The sequence below is a fragment of the Limulus polyphemus genome, unplaced genomic scaffold (genome assembly GCF_000517525.1).
Source record: "Limulus polyphemus unplaced genomic scaffold, Limulus_polyphemus-2.1.2 Scaffold90, whole genome shotgun sequence".
Taxonomy (NCBI): domain Eukaryota; kingdom Metazoa; phylum Arthropoda; class Merostomata; order Xiphosura; family Limulidae; genus Limulus; species Limulus polyphemus.
The window spans coordinates 585,966-606,436 of NW_013665700.1; the positions used below are offsets into that span (position 1 = coordinate 585,966).

Genomic DNA, 20,471 nt, shown 5'->3' on the forward strand with positions numbered 1-20,471 from the left:
CAGAAGCTTTTTCCCGCTTCTCTTCAACCCCGCTGTTGGTGAGGGATGTATATATTCATGAGTATTATAGTTTGTCCTGGATTTGGTTTGACCGAGTCTGGAGCATACATTAAGCTTAGAAAATTAGGCAGCGGCGCCTTCGAGGATACGTCGGGTGGGATAAAGCACTAGGGCTAAAAAGTTTGGGAGGGAGAGGAGGCCGTCTGTCGGTCCCTTTTCAGGGCTAGAAGGAGGACCGTGGTCCAATTCTCAGAATTTTGCTGTAGGAGGAAACGGGAGTACCCCGAAAACCCTCCCAGGTCATCCACTGCGATTTAAATACCGATTCAGACAAATGTGTTGACACTTGATGAAACTGGGCACGTATTTTTTCTTTCTTTTTATTCCCTTACTGACGTGTTTTTTTTAAATCAATAACGTCTTTTAATATAATAAATGTAAGCCTAACCTTAGATTACTTTTCGTTTGTTAAGTAAAAGGATTATTTTTGCGATTTACGTCAAACTGAAAGTATTGCAACAACCATTATATTCCGAGAAAACGTTTGAATTATTTCTAAAAATATTTCGTTTTTTTCTGATTACGTTACTTGTGAAAGTGCGTTGATTGAGTTCTATTTTTGGTGTCCAGGCTTCAGACAAGATTAGTCGCTTTGCACGTTTCAACTTCTGTTGTTGTTATGTTTTGCGAAAATCTAAAATTGGTTGAAGATTTTCTTTCTTAATATTCAACTAGTTTCAAGTTTTCAAATTACCTCAGACTTGTTTAAATACAGAGGTTAAACAAACACTTCTTTTGCAGATTTATACAGGAACAAATAATGAACTTATGTGTTTGAGCGACAACAACTTGTTAGCCGACTAGCGTGGTAGAGATATTTGATGGACCTAAAAGTCACGTTATATTGCAGATGTTCATCCCCTGATCATCTTATTTTACCCCTCGATATTGTTGGAAGTGTTGGTGATTACGATTTAAACGCCGAAATATTGGAAAACCAATAGACTTAAAAATTATAAAAACCAGTTGATTGCAAATATTTTTTCCCTCCACATTCATCTTTGATTGACCCTTGTGGCTCGAAATCAGAGGTGTGAAAAGTAAGAATTCAGACAAAGTATTCAATGAAACACTATTTATGTTTCCAGTATAGTACTTTAAAGTTGTGGCGAAATATTGAATAACGAATAGGCGTATTTGAAATATTTAATTATACAAAATATTTACATTATGTCAGTATAAGATTTGTGTATATGTCCATCATAAATCTAATTAATTACACACTATTTTTCAATCGACTTCACTTCATTGTATACAAAATATTTCTGCGAAAGATTACGAAATCGACCTTGAATCTTACCTCTTTCCACAGACCCTTACTGTAAGTAAGCGTCAGCTTCCAACACCAGCTGAAGGAAAACAAATGCACATGCGTTCATGGGTGTTCATTCAGGTGGCTTCAGAGGTATATTGAAGAAGGGGACATCTTGAACATCGCTTTCATTCTCTATCATTCGTAGAAACGCTGTTGTGGACTTAGACTTGTGACTTTACACTTTATCCTAACTTTAACCATACCTTCCTGGGGTCCTGGTACCAATTAGGAATTTCATTTCACGTAATTGATGTTAATATATCCTATTGAGGGTTGGTAACAAGCCATCAATACCTAATACTACAATGGCTTTGTTAGACCCTTGGACCAAATAGAGAGATTGACTGTAACGCATCTACAGTTGAAAGAATGGAACGTGTTCAGGGTTGCCGCATCACGAACCACCGACCTCGTACCGCAGCCCGACACAATCACCATAATAGACTATACCCATTCCATATATAAACTTATAGGAAGATAATTACATAAATGATACCCAATGCAAATCGCAGGAATAAAGCTGCAAGCAAGGGAAGAAAAATAATAAAAAAAAAAGTAAGACATGGGAGCATAAATTCGCATCGTTCAAAGTTGGTGTGTGACAATAATGTAACCTTACAATACCAGTTTATAAAGTTAACGAAACCAACAAATTTATTATATGTTTTAAATATTTTCCATCTATATAATCCAAATCCAAGCGTAGAATATAAATATTCCACTATAACCGTAGCTACAAGTATTCCTCGGATAAGCTAACTATGCTTCATACATTCTCTATTCATAAAAATTAAAATTTTATAAGGTCGTGAAAGTTTCAAAACGATTAGTTTGTACACTTCAGAATAATCGAAGAACTTTACTGTTGTTTTTTTAGTGTGAAATCACTAGCTGTCATTTTGAAGATTTCAGAAACGTCAGTTGGAACAATATATCAGATATCAATACTGAGGAGACGCTACCCTGAAAGATAAACTAGCAGTGACTGACTTCATCTTTTGGCTTTTGTTCATAAAAAATACTGTGTATTTTACACACACACATACATATATTTAAAGTAGATATATATTTTTTCTAATTCACGTGATATATGTAATCAGTAAGATATACTATAATCTCTGACTGACTTCATCTTTTGGCTTTTGTTCATAAAAAATATTGTGTATTTTACACACACACACACATACATATATTTAAAGTAGATATATATATTTTTTCTAATTCACGTGATATATATAATCAGTAAGATATACTATAATCTCTGACTGACTTCATCTTTTGGCTTTTGTTCATAAAAAATACTGTGTATTTTACACACACACGCACAAACATATATTTAAAGTAGATATATATTTTTTCTAATTCACGTGATATATGTAATCAGTAAGATATACTATAATCTAGGTAGCTATGTTGCTTCATATAAAGTTTAAGTAATCATTCATCCTAAAGTCACAAGTATAATAAATTTAAATGGTTTAGCGTTCTACGAGGTAGAATGTTTGAATTTATGCAGAAGTTGCAGACGGTAACATTTTTAGAGTGAATAGTAGTTTTATACACACATACACACAAACAAAAAGAAGATAAAAACAAAAACATACAAGTAAAGGAATTTCAAAGCATTTAGAAGATAAATTAGACTAGGTGGCGTTTGAATTAAGTACATAAAACACCTTTCACGTCGAGCCGCATGTGAAGAGAAAATCAAAGGTACTTTATTTGTACAGGAAAAAAATTGCATTTATTTCTTTTAATTTTAGGACTTCTTAAAGCCCACTTGAGTACAAAAGTGTGTAGATGTATACCTGAAATAAAAAGAACGCCAAAACAGGCATAAAACATTTATTTCTATATATATTTGAAAATACTGAATATGTTTAATAAAGATAATTTTTATCTAGTATAATCTTGAGCAGCAAAAATTCTAAGCAACAACTTAACTTTTTTATACACGTTGCCACTATTCTATACAATGGTGGCCAGGTGGTTAGGGCGCTCGACTTGCAATCTGTGGGTTGCGGGTTCGAATCCCCGTCACACCAAACATGCTCGCCCTTTCAGCCGTGGGGGCGTTATAATGTGACGGTCAATCCCACTATTCGTTGGTAAAAGAGTAGCCCAAGAGTTGGCGGTGGGTGGTGATGACTAGCTGCCTTCCCTCTAGTCTCACACTGCTAAATTAGGGACGGCTAGCACAGATAGCCCTCGTGTAGCTTTGCACGAAATTCAAAACAAACAAACAAAATCTATACAATAGTGATTAATTTTATTATTTTCACGAATGTCAATATTCTAAAAACGATGTTTTTCAACATCTCTGTAATGAAATTTTTGCTCATAACTTCGAAAACATTTTAGTATAACGTTTTTGTTGTTCCTGGTAGCATCTGCTTATTTGCTCTTTTTTGCTGCTGAATCTTCACTTCATTGTGTATTTTCTAGTTAAATGTTTGTAATTTTCAAGAAAAGTAACGTAAGAAATGTAAAGAAGTTGTCAAAAAACTAACTATATATTTGCTTCAAGTCTATCAATAGAACGTCAGTCTCAAACAAATTAAGATTTTCGTAATATACTTCGCTTTTTTGTCTTCAGTTGAGAAACTGTTGTTGACAGCCTTTATCTTAAGAAAAAAAAATCGGGAAACAATAATAAAACAAATATATTTATACTTCTTTTAGTTGATATTTTACTCACTTTTTTGAAGATTTGATGATCCTGTGAGTATACCAGTCTTGTAGTATATGTACTACATGTCTGTTATCGGGCAAAGATATACTAGTTCTCATTTCAGTAGTGGTGTGTTTATTTGTGTCAGGAACTTACTTTTTTAGTTGAAATCTATAGTAACATAAGTTAAATATATAGGTGTGTTGGGCTAAGGATTCTTCTGCAGTTGGTGTCCGAGAGAAGTTGGCGATAGATTCGATAATAAACGAACAGCACGCACTACATTTGTTTTTAATATATATATATATATATATATATATATATATTCAAAAGAAGTTAATCGTATATACAAAAAAAATTACATTATGGAGATCGTAGGTGTATCTTAAACACTATACAGTTATCTTCTTCTTGTTAAAAGTCCGGCCCGGCATGGCCAGGTGGTTAGGGAGCTCCCCATCCTACGAAACATGCTCGCCCTTTCAGCCGTGGTGGCGTTATAATGTGACGGTCAAACCCACTATTCGTTGGTAAAATAGTAGCCCAAGAGTTGGTGATGACTAGCTGACTTCCCTCTAGTCTTACACTGCTAAATTAGGAATGGCTAGCGCAGACAGTCCTCGTGTAGTTTTGCGCGAAATTGAAAAACAAACTGTGTCACAAGTCCATTTAGGCCAATTCATTTACTTTAGAATTCAGTCGACAAGCCGAACTATTTTTCTTTATTTTTATTGTTATAGTGTCCGTGTATAGTTCACTTCCGTTGTCGTTGAGTTACCGCAGTTGTATCCTGAACTTCAAAAAAATCGTCTCCTTTTTTTCGTACTCCCAGTAGACGTCTGCCTTTTGTCAAAGTCTACTGAGGCGGGTTCAATTACTTTAGAACACCCTTTGACGAGACAACTATTCTCCTTATCTATATCAAAATTGTTGATCTCACTCTAACATATCAACTGTTAGGCCTTTCACTCCCACGACGATTAACTTTACGTGTAACTTTTCCCTGACCGATCTTTTCTTTTGTGAGACTATTTCCGGCTCGTCTAGTCGCCGTTATTTATACGTCTATTACTTAGGTCTTTTAGAAATCTCCATAGCTTCGACATCAATGAATTGCAAACAAAACGTTCGATAGGCTCGATGTCAATGAATTGCAAAACACAAAATTAATTAATTGATAATATTGTCTGCGCTAAACAATCCTTTATATCTGACAATTTGCTATGAAGCGCGTTCGGAAATTTCAATATATATTTAAATATGATTTTTGTGAAATATTAGAGGTTTAAGATATTAACGTTTTTGAGAACTAAAACTGATTTCACTATTCATCATAATAAAGTAGATATACCCTTTCATCTTAAGTCGTATATATATATAAAGCTATTTCAATAGATGACGAATGTAAATATGAGTGGCCTTTAGCTATTCTCTGTAAGTGCGTTGAACCTTAAATTTCATAAATTGTGCTAACTTAAAACAACGTTAATCGTTGTGCTGCCATCTAAACCAGAAAAATATAACTAAATGATGTGGTTGGAAAAAAGTTCAATAAATCCTTATTCAAATATACAGAATGATTTTTTTGAAGAAATTGACTTGTTGAAATATAATAAATATAAGCTCAAAAGATTTTATATAAATATCGTATCTTGTATTTTTTTAAATAAATCTGATGTCTTTTATTTCCATTATTATCAGATTTTTTGCAATAAAACTTCAAAGCTTGAAGAGAGAACAAACTCTTAGAAGTTACCATTTGTTATTTATAATGTATTATTTTTATGAGTATAAAATAAAATATTAATTTATGAATTGTATAACTTTCAATATCTAGCCATTGTATTCAACAAATTTTGGAAAGTGTCCATCACTGTCATCAAAATAATGTGGTTCACAGAGACCTCAAGGTAGGTAGTGAAGCTTTAAGCCTGTTGAATATGGTATAATGTGGTGTAATGTAAAAGTCAAGTGATTAATAGAAATAAAAATAGAATATTCAAACATACAATTTTCTTTGTAAGTTTCTATTATATCTACATGGTCTGTTTTTATAGTCATTGCCAATCAGTCACTCATATGATAACTAGTGGTAGTGTTTTATTGAATTAAACTCATTAGAAATCCTGTTCCTAAATGAAATTTGGAAATAAAGTGGTAGAAGTTTTAAATTAAACAGTGTAACCTACATTAAAAATATATAAATTCTTCACATATTACCTATAGTGTAGATGATTGATAAGTCTCACTAAATATACTGTAAATGAGATTAGGTCCACACTAACAGAACAATACCAAATTTATATGCATACTAGTTTCAACAAATGTTGGACTGAAGAGGACATGTGAAATGTGGTAACTAGTATCCATTATTAGTTTGGTATTGTTTCATTAGTGTGAATTTAAACTTTATTATAAATTACTTCATATGGTGTTGTGTCTTTACCTATTATTATCAATGAGATAACTAGAAACGGGTACAACATAAGAAAAGTGTTGTTCATTTGAGGCATCTTAAGAAATATTTTGAGGTGCTGCTATATAGTTTCACACATTCTTTTGCGGTCACTAAACATTACATTATCAAGTTCAAATGCTGGAAAATGGGATTATTGAAAATGTTTATAATTGTTCAATCACTTCATTAGATTTGCACATTCATCATTTAATATTCCAAAGCCTATTCAAATTAAAATAATGCTATTGTAACTTATTGAGACATTGTATTTGTTTAAAGAATTTTAAATACCAATTCTTACCATTATAATATCTCTTGTATGATTATCCCATGAATTCAATGATGATATATCATAGAAAGGTATGTGATTGTTGCCTGAAATTCATGATTCTCCAACTAAATCATAACTTGTGTGCTACATATGTACACAATTACAATACTTCCTCATTATTACATACAAAAGAAGTTGACCATGCTAATATGTGAATGTTGGTAAGAACTCGCATATCAACATTGATTACATACAGAATAATATTGTTGAAAAAACAAACAAACTCAATAACTATAATTAGTCTACAACAGTATTTAGGAAACTAATTCAACTCAAAATGATATTATTATTATTATTATGGTAATTTTCAGCTCTAAACATACATATTTTGTAATATCTACTTCTCAAACAATTCTAAATAGAACTTCACCTCAAGTATATAAATGTTGACTATGTTAAAAAAATGTATGATATTTTTACCAGTAGCTTATACCAATATTCTAAATTCCCTTAAATTTAATTGTATCTAGACATTGTAGTATTTAGCTTTCCTAATAATTTCTTCTTGGAATTTCATTAGCTAAATTCACCTAGTTTTACTATAAATGTTCTTCAGAATGTGTAGATATGCACATGATATAGTGAAGATACCTAAATCACTTTTTAACACAGTTTCAATAACTTCATGAACATGTTTATATAATCTAATTATCCCATAGTCCTCATTTTGTAATAACCAACACCCTACTTGAATTTTATTGAAATTATAAGAATTTGATTAATTAATTTTCGGTATAATGTTTTTGATTTTGTTGTTTTTTTGCTGGCCATAGATTCATGTTTCCACTAAGGAATCTTTTCAGTTGAACCTATAAATCTTGTCTATTTCTATTCACTTTTTAGTTATGAATACTTTGGAGAAAAGGTATTTTCTGAACACAATATTCTAAATAAACATATATATACATTACTTGCATATAAGCATTAAAGTTTTCTAATGTCTCTTCTATATTTCAAAGTTTTTAACACAAAATGTAGGTTTTGTGTATCATATGGACAAGGTTTTCTGTTTGTTTTGATTTTGTTTTTACAATAAATCTGAAACACAATGCACCATTGAGCTTGAGATATTCTAAGAAAGCCAGGATAAGAAGCTAAAAATTTTCATTGAAAAAGCTATCAGCTTAATGAATACACTGTTTAAACCCATTTGGAATGAATGTTAGCCATAAGTTGAAATGTTGAGAAATTAAGAACTTTCACATGTTTACTCTAGACTCACTATTTTCTGTTGCAGTAATTTATTGTATTGACACATAAAGAACTAGTTTACTTTGAAAATTATCTAGAACCAAAGTGCCCTTGTTTTGTTTTTGTATGTTGCCTTTCAGTTAGAAGTGCTCCGAATTTTGCTAAAGGATTAAGAACCATCAATTAAGAATAATCATGAGTCTCCTCTCAAATTTGTCTTATAAATGTTTTTCTTTGATAGTTTTTAAATATTACTAAATTTTTGTAGCCAGATTTTATGCAGTCATTGAGCTAGTTATTTGCTTTAGTTAATAACTTTAATAACTGAATACAGAACTTAAAAGGCTTTTTCTTAATATCAAGTATGCATCTGTTTTATATTTCCACTCTAACAGCCAGAGAACCTCCTCCTAGCAAGCAAAACTAAAGGAGCAGCTGTGAAATTAGCAGATTTTGGTCTTGCAATAGAAGTGCAGGGTGATCAACAGGCTTGGTATGGTAAGTGTCTTTACGAGAAAGTGTAAAATGGGTGTTATATTTTCTGTGCACAAATAGTTAAGTGGTAAACAGTAGTTTCAGAATATCACTGTTATAGCAGTCACTCTTTTATAGTGAATTAATTAAAAGTAAGTGGTATTGTGCAGCAGCAAAGTGATAGAGAAGTTATACATATGCACTTCAACTAGAATTTTAACTAAATGATCTTTCTCTCTCTGTTGAACTGTTTGCTAAGGTCTTTGACTGGTATGGCAATCAACAAAACTAAAGATTAAATTTGTTTAATATTTTTTTTAATTAATACATTTAAATACATCAAACATTGTGGAAGATTAGAAGGGGGAAACAGTATCTGTAAAGCATTGTAATATAAAGCTTTATTGCTTTGAGATGGATGTTTTTGTTTATACCATGAAATTTTACTAATTGTATTTGTTATATGATGTCAAAAAACTGTACGTGTACTTGCAAAATCTACTTTTATAGTTCTGAGAAAACATACTTGTACCATATTTTAAAGAAGCGAACAAGAGAATATGAACAAAGGATCTTTTAAATGTGGTATTCCATTCACATACATGACAGGTTTGACAAGAATAGAGCTAGGCAAGAATTAATAGTTTCATTAATTAATTGCATTTGATTAATTGATTAGTATGGTGTTCCTCAAACCATATTTTGATACGTTTAAGCGAAATAATAAAAAAAAGAAACTTGGCAGCAGATGCTCATCCTGTTGCCTTCCCTATCAGCAGTTTCAAATAAAGAGAAAAAAAAGGTTGGTGATGAGTACTGTTAGACAGTTGCCTTTCCTCTAGTCAGGAGTTCAAAATTAGTGACAGTGGCAGATAGCCTTAATCTTTTTGACCATAACATAGAAAGAGTGAGCAAGTTTGGTAACAATATTTTGATTACTTAAATAGTTGCTGTAATCAAAAATGGTAATAATTGGAAACCCTTATTTTGATTGTTTGATTATTTTCATGAAAATTGATTTAATCATAATTTTGACTAATTGATTAGTTTACTTGACACTAATGTATGTAATCGCTACTCGTAGGTAATCAGATACATCGATTTATCAGTTAACATCCAAAGCTTTTGATAAGAACACTAAAATATACAATGTACATATTTTTAGGCTATGTAGATATATATATGTTTTATTCTTGTTTTCAGAAAGAAGAGGAAGATATGTTCTTTTTGTTTGCTTTTTGGCAGTAATTTGTTAAATATCCTTTGTGGTTCTATATTATGAAGTTTGTGAAATCTGTGGAAAGTACTTGTTTGGACTCTCAGTCTTTATACATGTAACACAAAGCTAAAGATTATTATATTTTCATAAGCCAATAGATATGTTGTTTAGAAGTGAGTGGCATCTTCTCAGTGAATAAGTAACTCCAACTAATTATACTTGTCATAAGACATCAGTGTTAGGCCTATTGTATATTTAACACTGCAATTTTTATCTAGTTCTTTAGGGATTTTCAAGAATTAGAAGAGTGTATTATAATAATAATAATAAGAAGAAGAAGAAGAATACTATTCCAACCACATTCTGTTTGCCACATCCAGTGTCAATTATGCATTTAACTCAATCCAGAGCTCATAAGGTTAGCTGGGACACAACTAACACTGAAGTGTTCAGAACACTATTGACATAAGCCATTTGTTACAATGAATAATTCTATCCCTGCTGTATGATAAAAAAAAAGTCTGGAATGTTATCATCTAACTTCCAATTGCACTCAAGACTTAGTGTGGTCCAATTCCTAACAATTTTGGCTTCTTTGCTGTGGAAGACAAATCTTAGGAACATGGATTGAGAAACCTGTTCCGAGGCTAGGGAGTTTCCATTGTTTTGGAAAATAGTTTTGTGAATTAAACTAGTTTAAAAAAATAATATGGAGGGCATTATTTTATATTTTGAAAAATCGTTTATGTATGTACACTCAATGTATGATCAAAGCATTTCTTTAAGTAATTGTAGCTATAAAATTTGTATTCAATTTCTGTTTGGATCGAAAATTTCATTTAATTGTTGCTATTTTGCAGGCTTTGCAGGTACACCCGGATATCTATCTCCAGAAGTACTTAAGAAGGATCCATATGGTAAACCAGTTGATGTATGGGCATGTGGTAAGTACTGCCCTTATATATCATCACCATCATCAATATATTTGTAGTTAATTATGTACTGGGCTTGTCTCACAGCAACATCAATTAACATATGGTGTTGTAAGACTGTTCTTACTTGACACCAACACATCTGTCATTTCTAAATATTTTTCTTACGTTACATTAATATGTCTGTTTTTTACCTACCCTTCTTTCTTTAGATAAGTATATATGTAGTTTAGCTACTGATGTTCAAACTTCACAAAATTTCTGTAAGTTCTTAAGTACTCATCTTACTTGGTTCTCTGGTAGTTTAGTGTTTAGTTTATAGACTTAAAAATATTAAAATCCTGGGGTTTGATTCTCACTGTGTACAAAGCACAGAGAGCCCATTGTAAGGATTTGTGCTAAAAATAAACAACCAAAAACTGTCTACTTCCTTATCTTAAGACATTTGTAGTTTATTAAATATGATTATGACATAAACATATCTGTAGTTTTTTTAAGTATTCCTCTTACATAATTTCACCATATCTGTAGTTTCTTAAGTGTAATCCTTGCATGACTTTAACATATCTGTACTTTCTTAACTACCCTTACAGGTGACTTCAACATATCTGTAGTTTTTTTAGTATGATCCTTATTTGAGATCAACATTATTCAGTAACGTATTGCAGATGTGTGGTATTCATGTTACTAATGTCTGATAGAAAGCTAAAGTATGCACAAAACACGGATTATGTAGATCTTGTACAGAGAATAAATTGAATGCAGATGACAAAGGTGAAAAACAACCACTGTGAGTTAATAAATAAAATGTTTATTCACAATAATATTTGTGTTCATTACCAAATTCACTAGCTTCTCACTTTCTAATGTGACTTCAACTGGCTGCTGGTTGAAAAGGCTCTTCAGTGTCTTGCACAGGAATGAGACAGGAAACAATCAAAACCACTGAAACCAAGACATATGTGTGGACACTCTATTTTGTATAGTCCAATAAAAGCCTTAGGGTGGTATTCCACAAATCATTACATGTTTCAACTACTATTACACATATAATTCTAACCATCTCTAAAAAGTTTGTACAGGTTTAGGTATTACCTGTTTGAAAAGGTGAACATCCTGAAAGTCTACAGAGATGCATGTACATACAAGTGTGAGATTTATGGCACCTGTAAAAGGATTAGTACATCCAGTTTATAAGAATGTCATAACTCCATAAAAATTTAGAAAAATTGTCTAAATATGCCTAAATAAGAAATACACCCTATATGGAATTTTAAGAGCACTCTGTGCTGAGGGTTAATATAATAACGACAAATTTTTTTTTAAGCAAAGATAGTTTATTTAATAACAGTGTAAGTTATATACATACATTGTTGAAATTAACATACACTAACAACATAAAATCCCCAACTAGTTTAAAAACACCAAGTATGGTATTATCAAAGGCAAACTAACTCAATCACAACCACTGCGATAACTTTACAGTATCATATTACAAAACAAATTTATTTCCATGATATGTTATGTTGTATGTCAGTTTCATTATTTATAATCCTATTTCTATTTTTATATATTTCAGTTGGTTCTCTAATATTACATTGATGATAACATTTCAGTTTAGCAACAAGTTCAGTTTCTCCAAAATCGATTTTATGACTAATTTCCAAAAGTTGCATGGCAGTTGCTGATTTCTCAATGACTTTTGTGTTTCTTTTAATCAAACTGTAAGAGACTGCTTAGTTTTCTCAATATAGATATGTTTACATGAACATTAAATGGAATTTATATTCCTTGTCTTTGGAAAATGCCTCATATTCAATTTTTGTAAAATATTTTTATTAAGCCTTTAAATTTATCTAATTTTATTATTTTTCGACAATAAACCTATTTTGAGAGGACTAAGCAATTGTAGGTAACAATATAGTTTTATGTTTCTCATTTTTATCCTTTTGTTGGTTACCATTTGCATCATTTTTAATCTTTGAAAACACTTTGTTGACCAAATTAGCTACAAATTCTCTAGATAAAGTAATATTTTTCAAATAATTATTTTCATCTTGTATACCTTTTTCATCTAAGCAAGTATTCAACATGCATTAATTATTATTTTATAAACACCAATCTTCTAAGAAATAGCTTGGTTTGACTTTCCGGTTGGAAATAAACACACTGTTTGGTTTGCAACACATTTCTTACTATAATCAACATATAAGAAAAAAAAAGTATCTGATTATTTCTTTCCACTTTAAAAATTAAACTATGCATCAGAATTAATCAGTTTTGACTGATCATGAAATTTCTTAAGCCAATTTTTGTCCATCAGTGTTAAAGTGAAATTGCCATTAATGTAGCATACATAAATATGTGATTTATTGTCTAACATTACAAACAACTTGTTGTCAATATCTTCCATAAAAATATCGCAAATAAGGGAAGAAAGAGGGTTATCCATACTAAGTTCTTGATTTTGTTGAAAAAAATTGTCATTGAATTTGAAGGTACAATTACTAACACATAATTTTGCCATTTGTATAATTTCGTCTCTTTTCATTCCCAGGTGTAAACTTTTACAGTTTGTTTCAACAAAATATTTAAAGCCTCATCTACTGGAACCTTTGTGAATAAACTATTGAATGGGACACCATAAATTTACCTTTTACATTAATATCTTTTATTTTCATTACAGATTCTTTATATTTAAAATTGGAGTTTTTACAGTATGTTTGTCTAAAGATTGTTAAAAATGTCAATGTATTAATTAAGTACTTAACCAATGAATATGTAGGACTATCATTATATGCAACAATAGGCCTGAAGGGTAAACTTTCTTTACATAATTTATACAGATGATAAAATTTTGGGGGAGGGGAGACAATGTTGGAAGGTGAAATATTTTGTTTTCCTTTATTAAACACACTTCTTCATCTTCATTTCAACTTTAATCTGTTGCACAATATATTTCAGAGGGTCACATTTTAATTTTGTATAAGAACCAGCTAATAATTTGTTCTTCATTATATTGATTTGTATATGAAATAAACTATTTGTTTGTAAAAAACTGTTTTATCATCTTTTTATTTAATGTATCCCTTACTAGTTATGGAGGGGTGAAATTAGAATCTATTTCAGTTACAACAATGCATAATATTCAAATTACAGGTTGTCAACTATGGTGTAATGTTTCAAATCAAAATGTGTTTGTATACGTGCATGGAATTGTGTCAATATGCTGTTTTATGTAAGCACTAATTGTGATATTATATTTCTTAATGTGTTTTGTTTGTGTGGGGGATAGATGTGTGGCTACATTCAGTTATTCACTCAATATTTATTGTTTTTGTTTCATATTATTAGATTATTGATTGTGTTTCTAAATATATGTTAAAACTGTATTTCAAACGTGTAGATGTGTTTTTTTACATTTTGCTCTTATATGCATGTGTTACATCTGTGTGTCATTTCTGAATAAGGCCTGGCATGGCCAGGTGGCTAGGGCGCTTGACTCGCAATCTGTGGATTGCGGGATCGAATCCCCATCACACCAAACATGTTCGCCCCTTTTAGCCGTGGGAGCATTATAATGTGATGGTCAATCTCACTATTCATTGGTAAAAGAATAGCCCAAAAGTTGGTGGTGATGACTAGCTGCCTTCCCTCTAGTCTTACACTGCTAAATTAGGGACGGCTAGTGCAGATAGCCCTCATGTAGTTTTGCGTGAAATTCAAAAACAAACAAACATTTCTGAAAGTGCTTGAAAAGTCCCTGTAAATGTTTGTTGTATCTTTTTGTTACATTATTAATGGAGCCGTGTTGTGTCAGTGTATTTTGTATGATTTTAATATATCATTTATGAGGACTTATATTAACTGTTCCCCATGCACATGATTATTTGTTGATCTTAAGCTAAGTGTTGTAAGTGTGCTTAATTTTCTGTTTGCATGTAAATAATGAATATATTGTCCATATTTTGAAATTGTGAGCACATGAGAATATACCATTTTTTTCTGTCTGCAGGTATTTTAAGGCTGTTGTTGTTGATTGGGACACTTTGAATAATTCTAATTCTATGAATTTAGGTTTATCAAAAATGTCATAATATGGTTGGTAGACAATTATGGAGGTTATTATACTGGTATTTCTTTTTAATAGATGATGTGCAATATTTATTCTGTTATACTCTTAACAGTTAGATAATGGGTGATAAAAGGTGCATACTGTAAGTAACTTTTATTCTAGGGTGCATTAGATCAAATTTGTGTCTGGACAAATTGTAAAGATGCCCATTTCTGTGTTAAAATGTCTAGAGATATAGCATAGGGTTTGTGTTTTCACACTCTTTTCTTATATTTATGAATGATTTTTCATATGTCTGTGAATGTATGTAGGAGCAACATATATTATCTAAGCATGAATATTTATGATGTGGTGATGAATTATTTGGGTGTAAATGAATACTATGGTGAAACTAATATAACTGTGAATGTGCTTAACTTAAGTTATTTCAAAAAGTTACTTTTTTTTTACCATACAAAGGTTTTCAGTGGCTAATTATTAGAGGTTCTTCACGTGTTTTTAGCACAAAGCTACACAATGGGCTATTTACACTCTATCCACTGTGGGAAATCAAATCCCAGATTTTAGCATTCTAAGTCCTTAAACTTACTGCTGATCCATCAAAAAACTCTTCAATTGTGTAATTTAATTCAATTATTTTGCATCTGACTATTAATAATTTATGAGAATCATAACAGTTTGAAACATATTGCTTGTTTTTATGCTTTCTAGGAGTAATACTCTATATATTATTAGTGGGTTACCCTCCTTTCTGGGATGAAGACCAACATAGGTTATATGCACAGATTAAAGCTGGCGCTTATGATGTAAGTATATTCCAGTATTAACCAAAATCCTATAATTGCTAAAGAAAATCTAAAATAAAACTATGGTAAAATGTTTTTTGTTGTCTGATAGTTTTGTATTAACTTCAAATTATTATTTTTACAACCCCATACTTTCTATATCTGCACATAGGGTTTAGAGAGCAATAAATATTTATCTTTGGAAACTGTTGTTTTTTTAAATTTTAAATGATACTAGAAAATAAGCTTAAGAAATCAAAGTTAAGCTATTTGATAAGGGCTGACTTAGAGGTTTTCTTTATTGTTTTAGTTTAGTTTAGAGAATGGGACAGCCTAGAAGGACCAATAGATCCCTTGTTGTTCCTAAACATTGTTTATTTGTTTGTTTTATTATTATTTTAGTATTCATAAAACAGTGAAACTTTCATACGACAATACATTAAACAAACAAATTAAATTACAATATTATGATAAAGATGAACCAGTACTGTAAACATTCACAAAATTATTGAACCTGCTGCAGATCAGAGGGTTCAAGGTTTGAGACACTGAAAATGATCTACACTCTCAGCTGTGAATATGTAATAAAAAATCCTGCTATTGAGTTAAAAGTAACTGTATAGGTCATAGGTACTCCTAGCTACGGTTATGTGTGAACCCTAAGGTCTGATCTGACCAGTGTTAGACTCAAGGATGGACAGGATCATAATGCATTCCACCTATTATTTTTGAGGAAACACCATTTGTCACCTATATGCACTATTATAAGTCTTGAATAGTGACTTTGAAGGGTTTGAATATTGCTATTTTATCTCCATGTTGGGTAACTTTATACAATGCACTCACTATTTATTGAATCTGACCATGTAGCCCATGTGTCACATAAGATGCCAATTGGTTAAATATATGAAATAAAATAACATTCTTCTAATTTACCTACACAACAAATTACAGTGAGGGATTCACACTTATAATTCGTGATTCATAGTACTTATTCTTAATTTTGTATGAAATGGGCAAACAAGTGTTTAAAAGGCATTTAGTATATCAAAAAAAAAACTTACTTAAAATGAATTGTAAAATATTTACAAAAATGACAAATTAAATGAAAGTGATGTTTTCTACTGTAAATCAGTATCCATCCCCTGAGTGGGACACAGTTACACCAGAAGCCAAGAATCTCATCAACTGTATGTTAACTGTGAATCCTGCCAAACGGATCACAGCTTCTGAAGCTCTCAAACATCCTTGGATTTGTGTAAGTAGCTGTATGATGGCTTGTATTTAACTTTAAGGCATCTATGATGTGGCTAAGTACAGTAACAAGATTTCACATGTTTTCCACAAAATAGGTTGTGAGGAAGTCAAACTTAACTAGTAGTGCAGTGTCAAATTAGTTCAGAAATGCAAGGAGCATATAGGTCATTTTTATAGACTTTGATTCTTTTTTTGTGTCAAGATAATCAGAACAATTATTAAGATTAGGATGACACTTGTATAAGGTTTCACATAGATGTATTAAAGAAAAAATCCAATATTTAGTAGTACACAATAAATATTTAAAAAAATACTCAAAATACAATAAAGTGTTGTTTTGCTTGATAATTTTCCTGTATCAGAATAAAATAAAATACAGAGAGATGGGGAACAATCTCATACATTATATTTTGATGTCTTACTGCGTCATCATAGGGATGCAGTATTTTGCATGAGGTAAGACCTATATACACACATTCAAAAATCACGATCAAATTTACATACAATTTAACTTAAAAAGAATTTCACATCATCTATTAATAACATTTCCATCTGGTTCTTCATCCTTATTTAATGCTTTAAAATTTTTTTATGACACTTGATTCAATAGATTCAGAGATATTATTACCATTGGTGTTTGCGGGTTGTGCTAAAATAACAGTTTTTTTTTCCATTTGAATCATGTCTTTAATTTCATTACTATGTTTAACTAAAGGTGAAATCTTTGTATTATTATCTCTAACATTTCTTTTTTGTTCATTTATTTTGCATTTTAAATTCATTCTAGTTTGTCCTATGTAAGTATTTCCACACTTGCATGTTATTTTGTATATACCAGTTTTTTCCCATTAAATCAATTTTATCTTTAGTTATATTAAGAACTAGCTAATCTTGTTCATTGGTCTATATATTGGAAAGATATTTTTTTGTTTTTCTACATTGTTGTATTATTTGACAAGATAAACCAGGTATAAATTGTAATACAAGCTTTTCTTTCTTACTTTTTTCAGCAAATGGTTTTAATGTAATATTTTTATCCCCACTTTTTAATATCATGGTCTCCCCATCAACAATATCAGGATTAAAACCTCTTTCTTGATTAATAATAATTCATTGTTAATATCTTTCTGTTTATAACATAATTTTAAAAGTCTATTCACATAAGAATAAAAAGTAGTGATTTCTTTTAGAATTAGTGTAACATGATTTTTGATGAAGGGGACCCTGTGAATATGAATAGTAATAATATCTGTGAATCTATTGAGATAATGTAATTTAACAGAAATGCTTTTAAAGTATTAATTAAATCAGGATGAAGGACCACAGGAAATGTTGTTAACAGACAGTGTGATAATTTTTAAGTTATGTTTTATGTTGTCAGGCTTTTATGGGGCCAGATTCTTTACAGTAGATGTCTGTGACTTGTTGCCGATAAATTTCAACAATAAATGAACAGCACATAATCCACTTGTTTTAAAATGGTATGTTCAAAACAAGTCAAATGTATTTACAAACCTTCATTACACTATTGGTTATCACACTTGCATCCTGAGCTTTAAATAATTGCCTCTTTTTCATCAGTCTACACAAGTGGGTTCAACTACTTTAGAACACACTTTGACAAGACAAATTATTCTCCTCTACTCTGTTGTTACAATAAAAGGCAATGAGAAAAATTCAGAAGGTTCGAGTAACATAACGTCAATTCACACTAATTGAACAATGCAACAAATAATTCATAAACAGTTACATAAGCAAACTTGCCATAACTATCGCTTCTAAAAATAACTTACTTTAATGCTCACACAATATAAACTAAATAATACTATCGTATGATACTTAAAATGAACAGTTGTGTATATATAACATGTGTGAATTTGACCAAGAATTTTGAATGTGTATAAATAGGTCTAAACTTGTGCAAAATATTGCACTGCTCATGATGATGCAGTAAGGCATTGAAATGTGTAAAGTGTATGAGGCTGTTCCCAGTTTCACAGGATTTTATTTTATCTTTATACACTAAAATTATTAAGTAAAACATTTTTTTATTGTATTTTGAGACTGGGGACAGTCTCATTTTTAAATATTTATCATGTACTATTAAACATTGGCTTTGTTTCTTTAATACATTTGTGTAATCAGAACAACAATTTTTTAATATTTGAACACTTTTGTGGCAGTGAGATCTGTTCTACTTTTTTACCACCTTGTATTGAGTCTGAATAATAAAATCAAATTTTGAAAGAAATGTTAATTTAATTAAGGAAGCACATAATGCATTTTGACTCAAGGAAAAGTATTTTTTACCGTTAGATAAATTTGTATAGTTTTTGTAATATCTGAACACTTTCATCAAATCTTATGAAACTTATTCAAATTGTATACATTTTTATTACAAAGAGAATAAATTATAAACTTGGTCTTACTCAATTCTCTTTTGTATGTTACAGTATTCATTAAACAGCAATGAGGTTGAGTAGCTTTTAAACATTTCATTTCATTATTTTACCTAGAAGTTAAATTATTTTATCCTTAAAGAAAATTTCATGATATATGGCTAAACTGTACTTACAAAAATTTATAATACATGAAGAATTGTTTGGAAGTATATTATAGCCATAACATTAACTGAATTTTTTTTAAGTTGGCTGACCAATCTGTTGGTCATTAGTTTAGATGCTGAAGGTGCACATAGTAGAAACACAGAGAAATTTAACATTATATGTTTTTGTTGAGGTTCAGATTACTTGACAAGAAGTTATTAATAATTAAGATTAAGAAATCTAGAGTTTACTATGTTTGTATTTTATTGATAATGGTTTTACCCTTAGATAATTTAATTATATGGCAGCAGTACAGAAACTTTTAAATAAGACATTTTCTCACATTTATTTCACTCTGCTGCGGTTTAGCAGAGAGAGAGGGTAGCTTCAACACTTCATCGACAAGAGACTGTGGACTGTTTGAAGAAGTTCAATGCTCGGCGTAAACTCAAGGTAGTGTTAGATTATTATTTTTTTTTATTAAATCTGGAACAAGTTTAAGTGTATTATGGGAGTTTTTTTGAATTATTTGAATGCTATATTTCTAACTGATTATTTATTTTTTAGTGTAAGCTTAAATATTTCTAGTGTAAAAAAAAAAGAGAGAAATTATTAATTGCTAGATTCTAGAAAAATAATAGATTTCAGCTTTTATGGTACACCTTAACTTACACCTCAAGAAAAAATATTTTGCTAATAAACTTTTTACATATATTTCTAGCTATTTACTTTGAATTAATATTTCGCAAGGACTTAATTAAAAAAAAACTTATAGTGAATTATATCACATAGCACCATACAAAGACATGTATTAGGTAATATTTTAAATTAAAGAGGCCAACATTCACTGTTGAATGCAACATATCTTTGCCATACAATCCCAACATGGCCAATTTTGACACCAGAAAAATTGTAAAAAACACAGAAAAATCTAAAACTATTTATATTATTGCTTGGTATCTGCAAGAAGGTGTCTTTGCATCAAATGCCATGCAAGCTGGTTGACATACACATGAATGATTGAATAGAGTTGTTTAAACATTTGTTTAACAACAAGTAAAACCTTGAAATGGTCTATTGTTGTTGTTAAACAAATGTTTAAACAACTCTATTCAATCATTTACCAGCTGCCCAGTGTTGGCTAACAATATGAAGAA

The 20,471-nt window shown here is 30.5% G+C and overlaps 1 protein-coding gene across 1 annotated transcript in view; it reads left to right on the top strand.

The window, feature by feature from the left end:
* Window positions 1–20,471, top strand: part of LOC106468644 (calcium/calmodulin-dependent protein kinase type II alpha chain-like) — a 110,104-nt gene that overhangs the window by 62,583 nt on the left and 27,050 nt on the right. Inside the window, exons 4-9 of the mRNA XM_022397730.1 lie at window positions 5,884–5,956; window positions 8,422–8,524; window positions 10,580–10,663; window positions 15,438–15,532; window positions 16,647–16,769; window positions 19,684–19,767. Coding sequence (XP_022253438.1) covers window positions 5,884–5,956; window positions 8,422–8,524; window positions 10,580–10,663; window positions 15,438–15,532; window positions 16,647–16,769; window positions 19,684–19,767 — 562 coding nt within the window. The remainder of the gene's footprint in view (window positions 1–5,883; window positions 5,957–8,421; window positions 8,525–10,579; window positions 10,664–15,437; window positions 15,533–16,646; window positions 16,770–19,683; window positions 19,768–20,471) is intronic.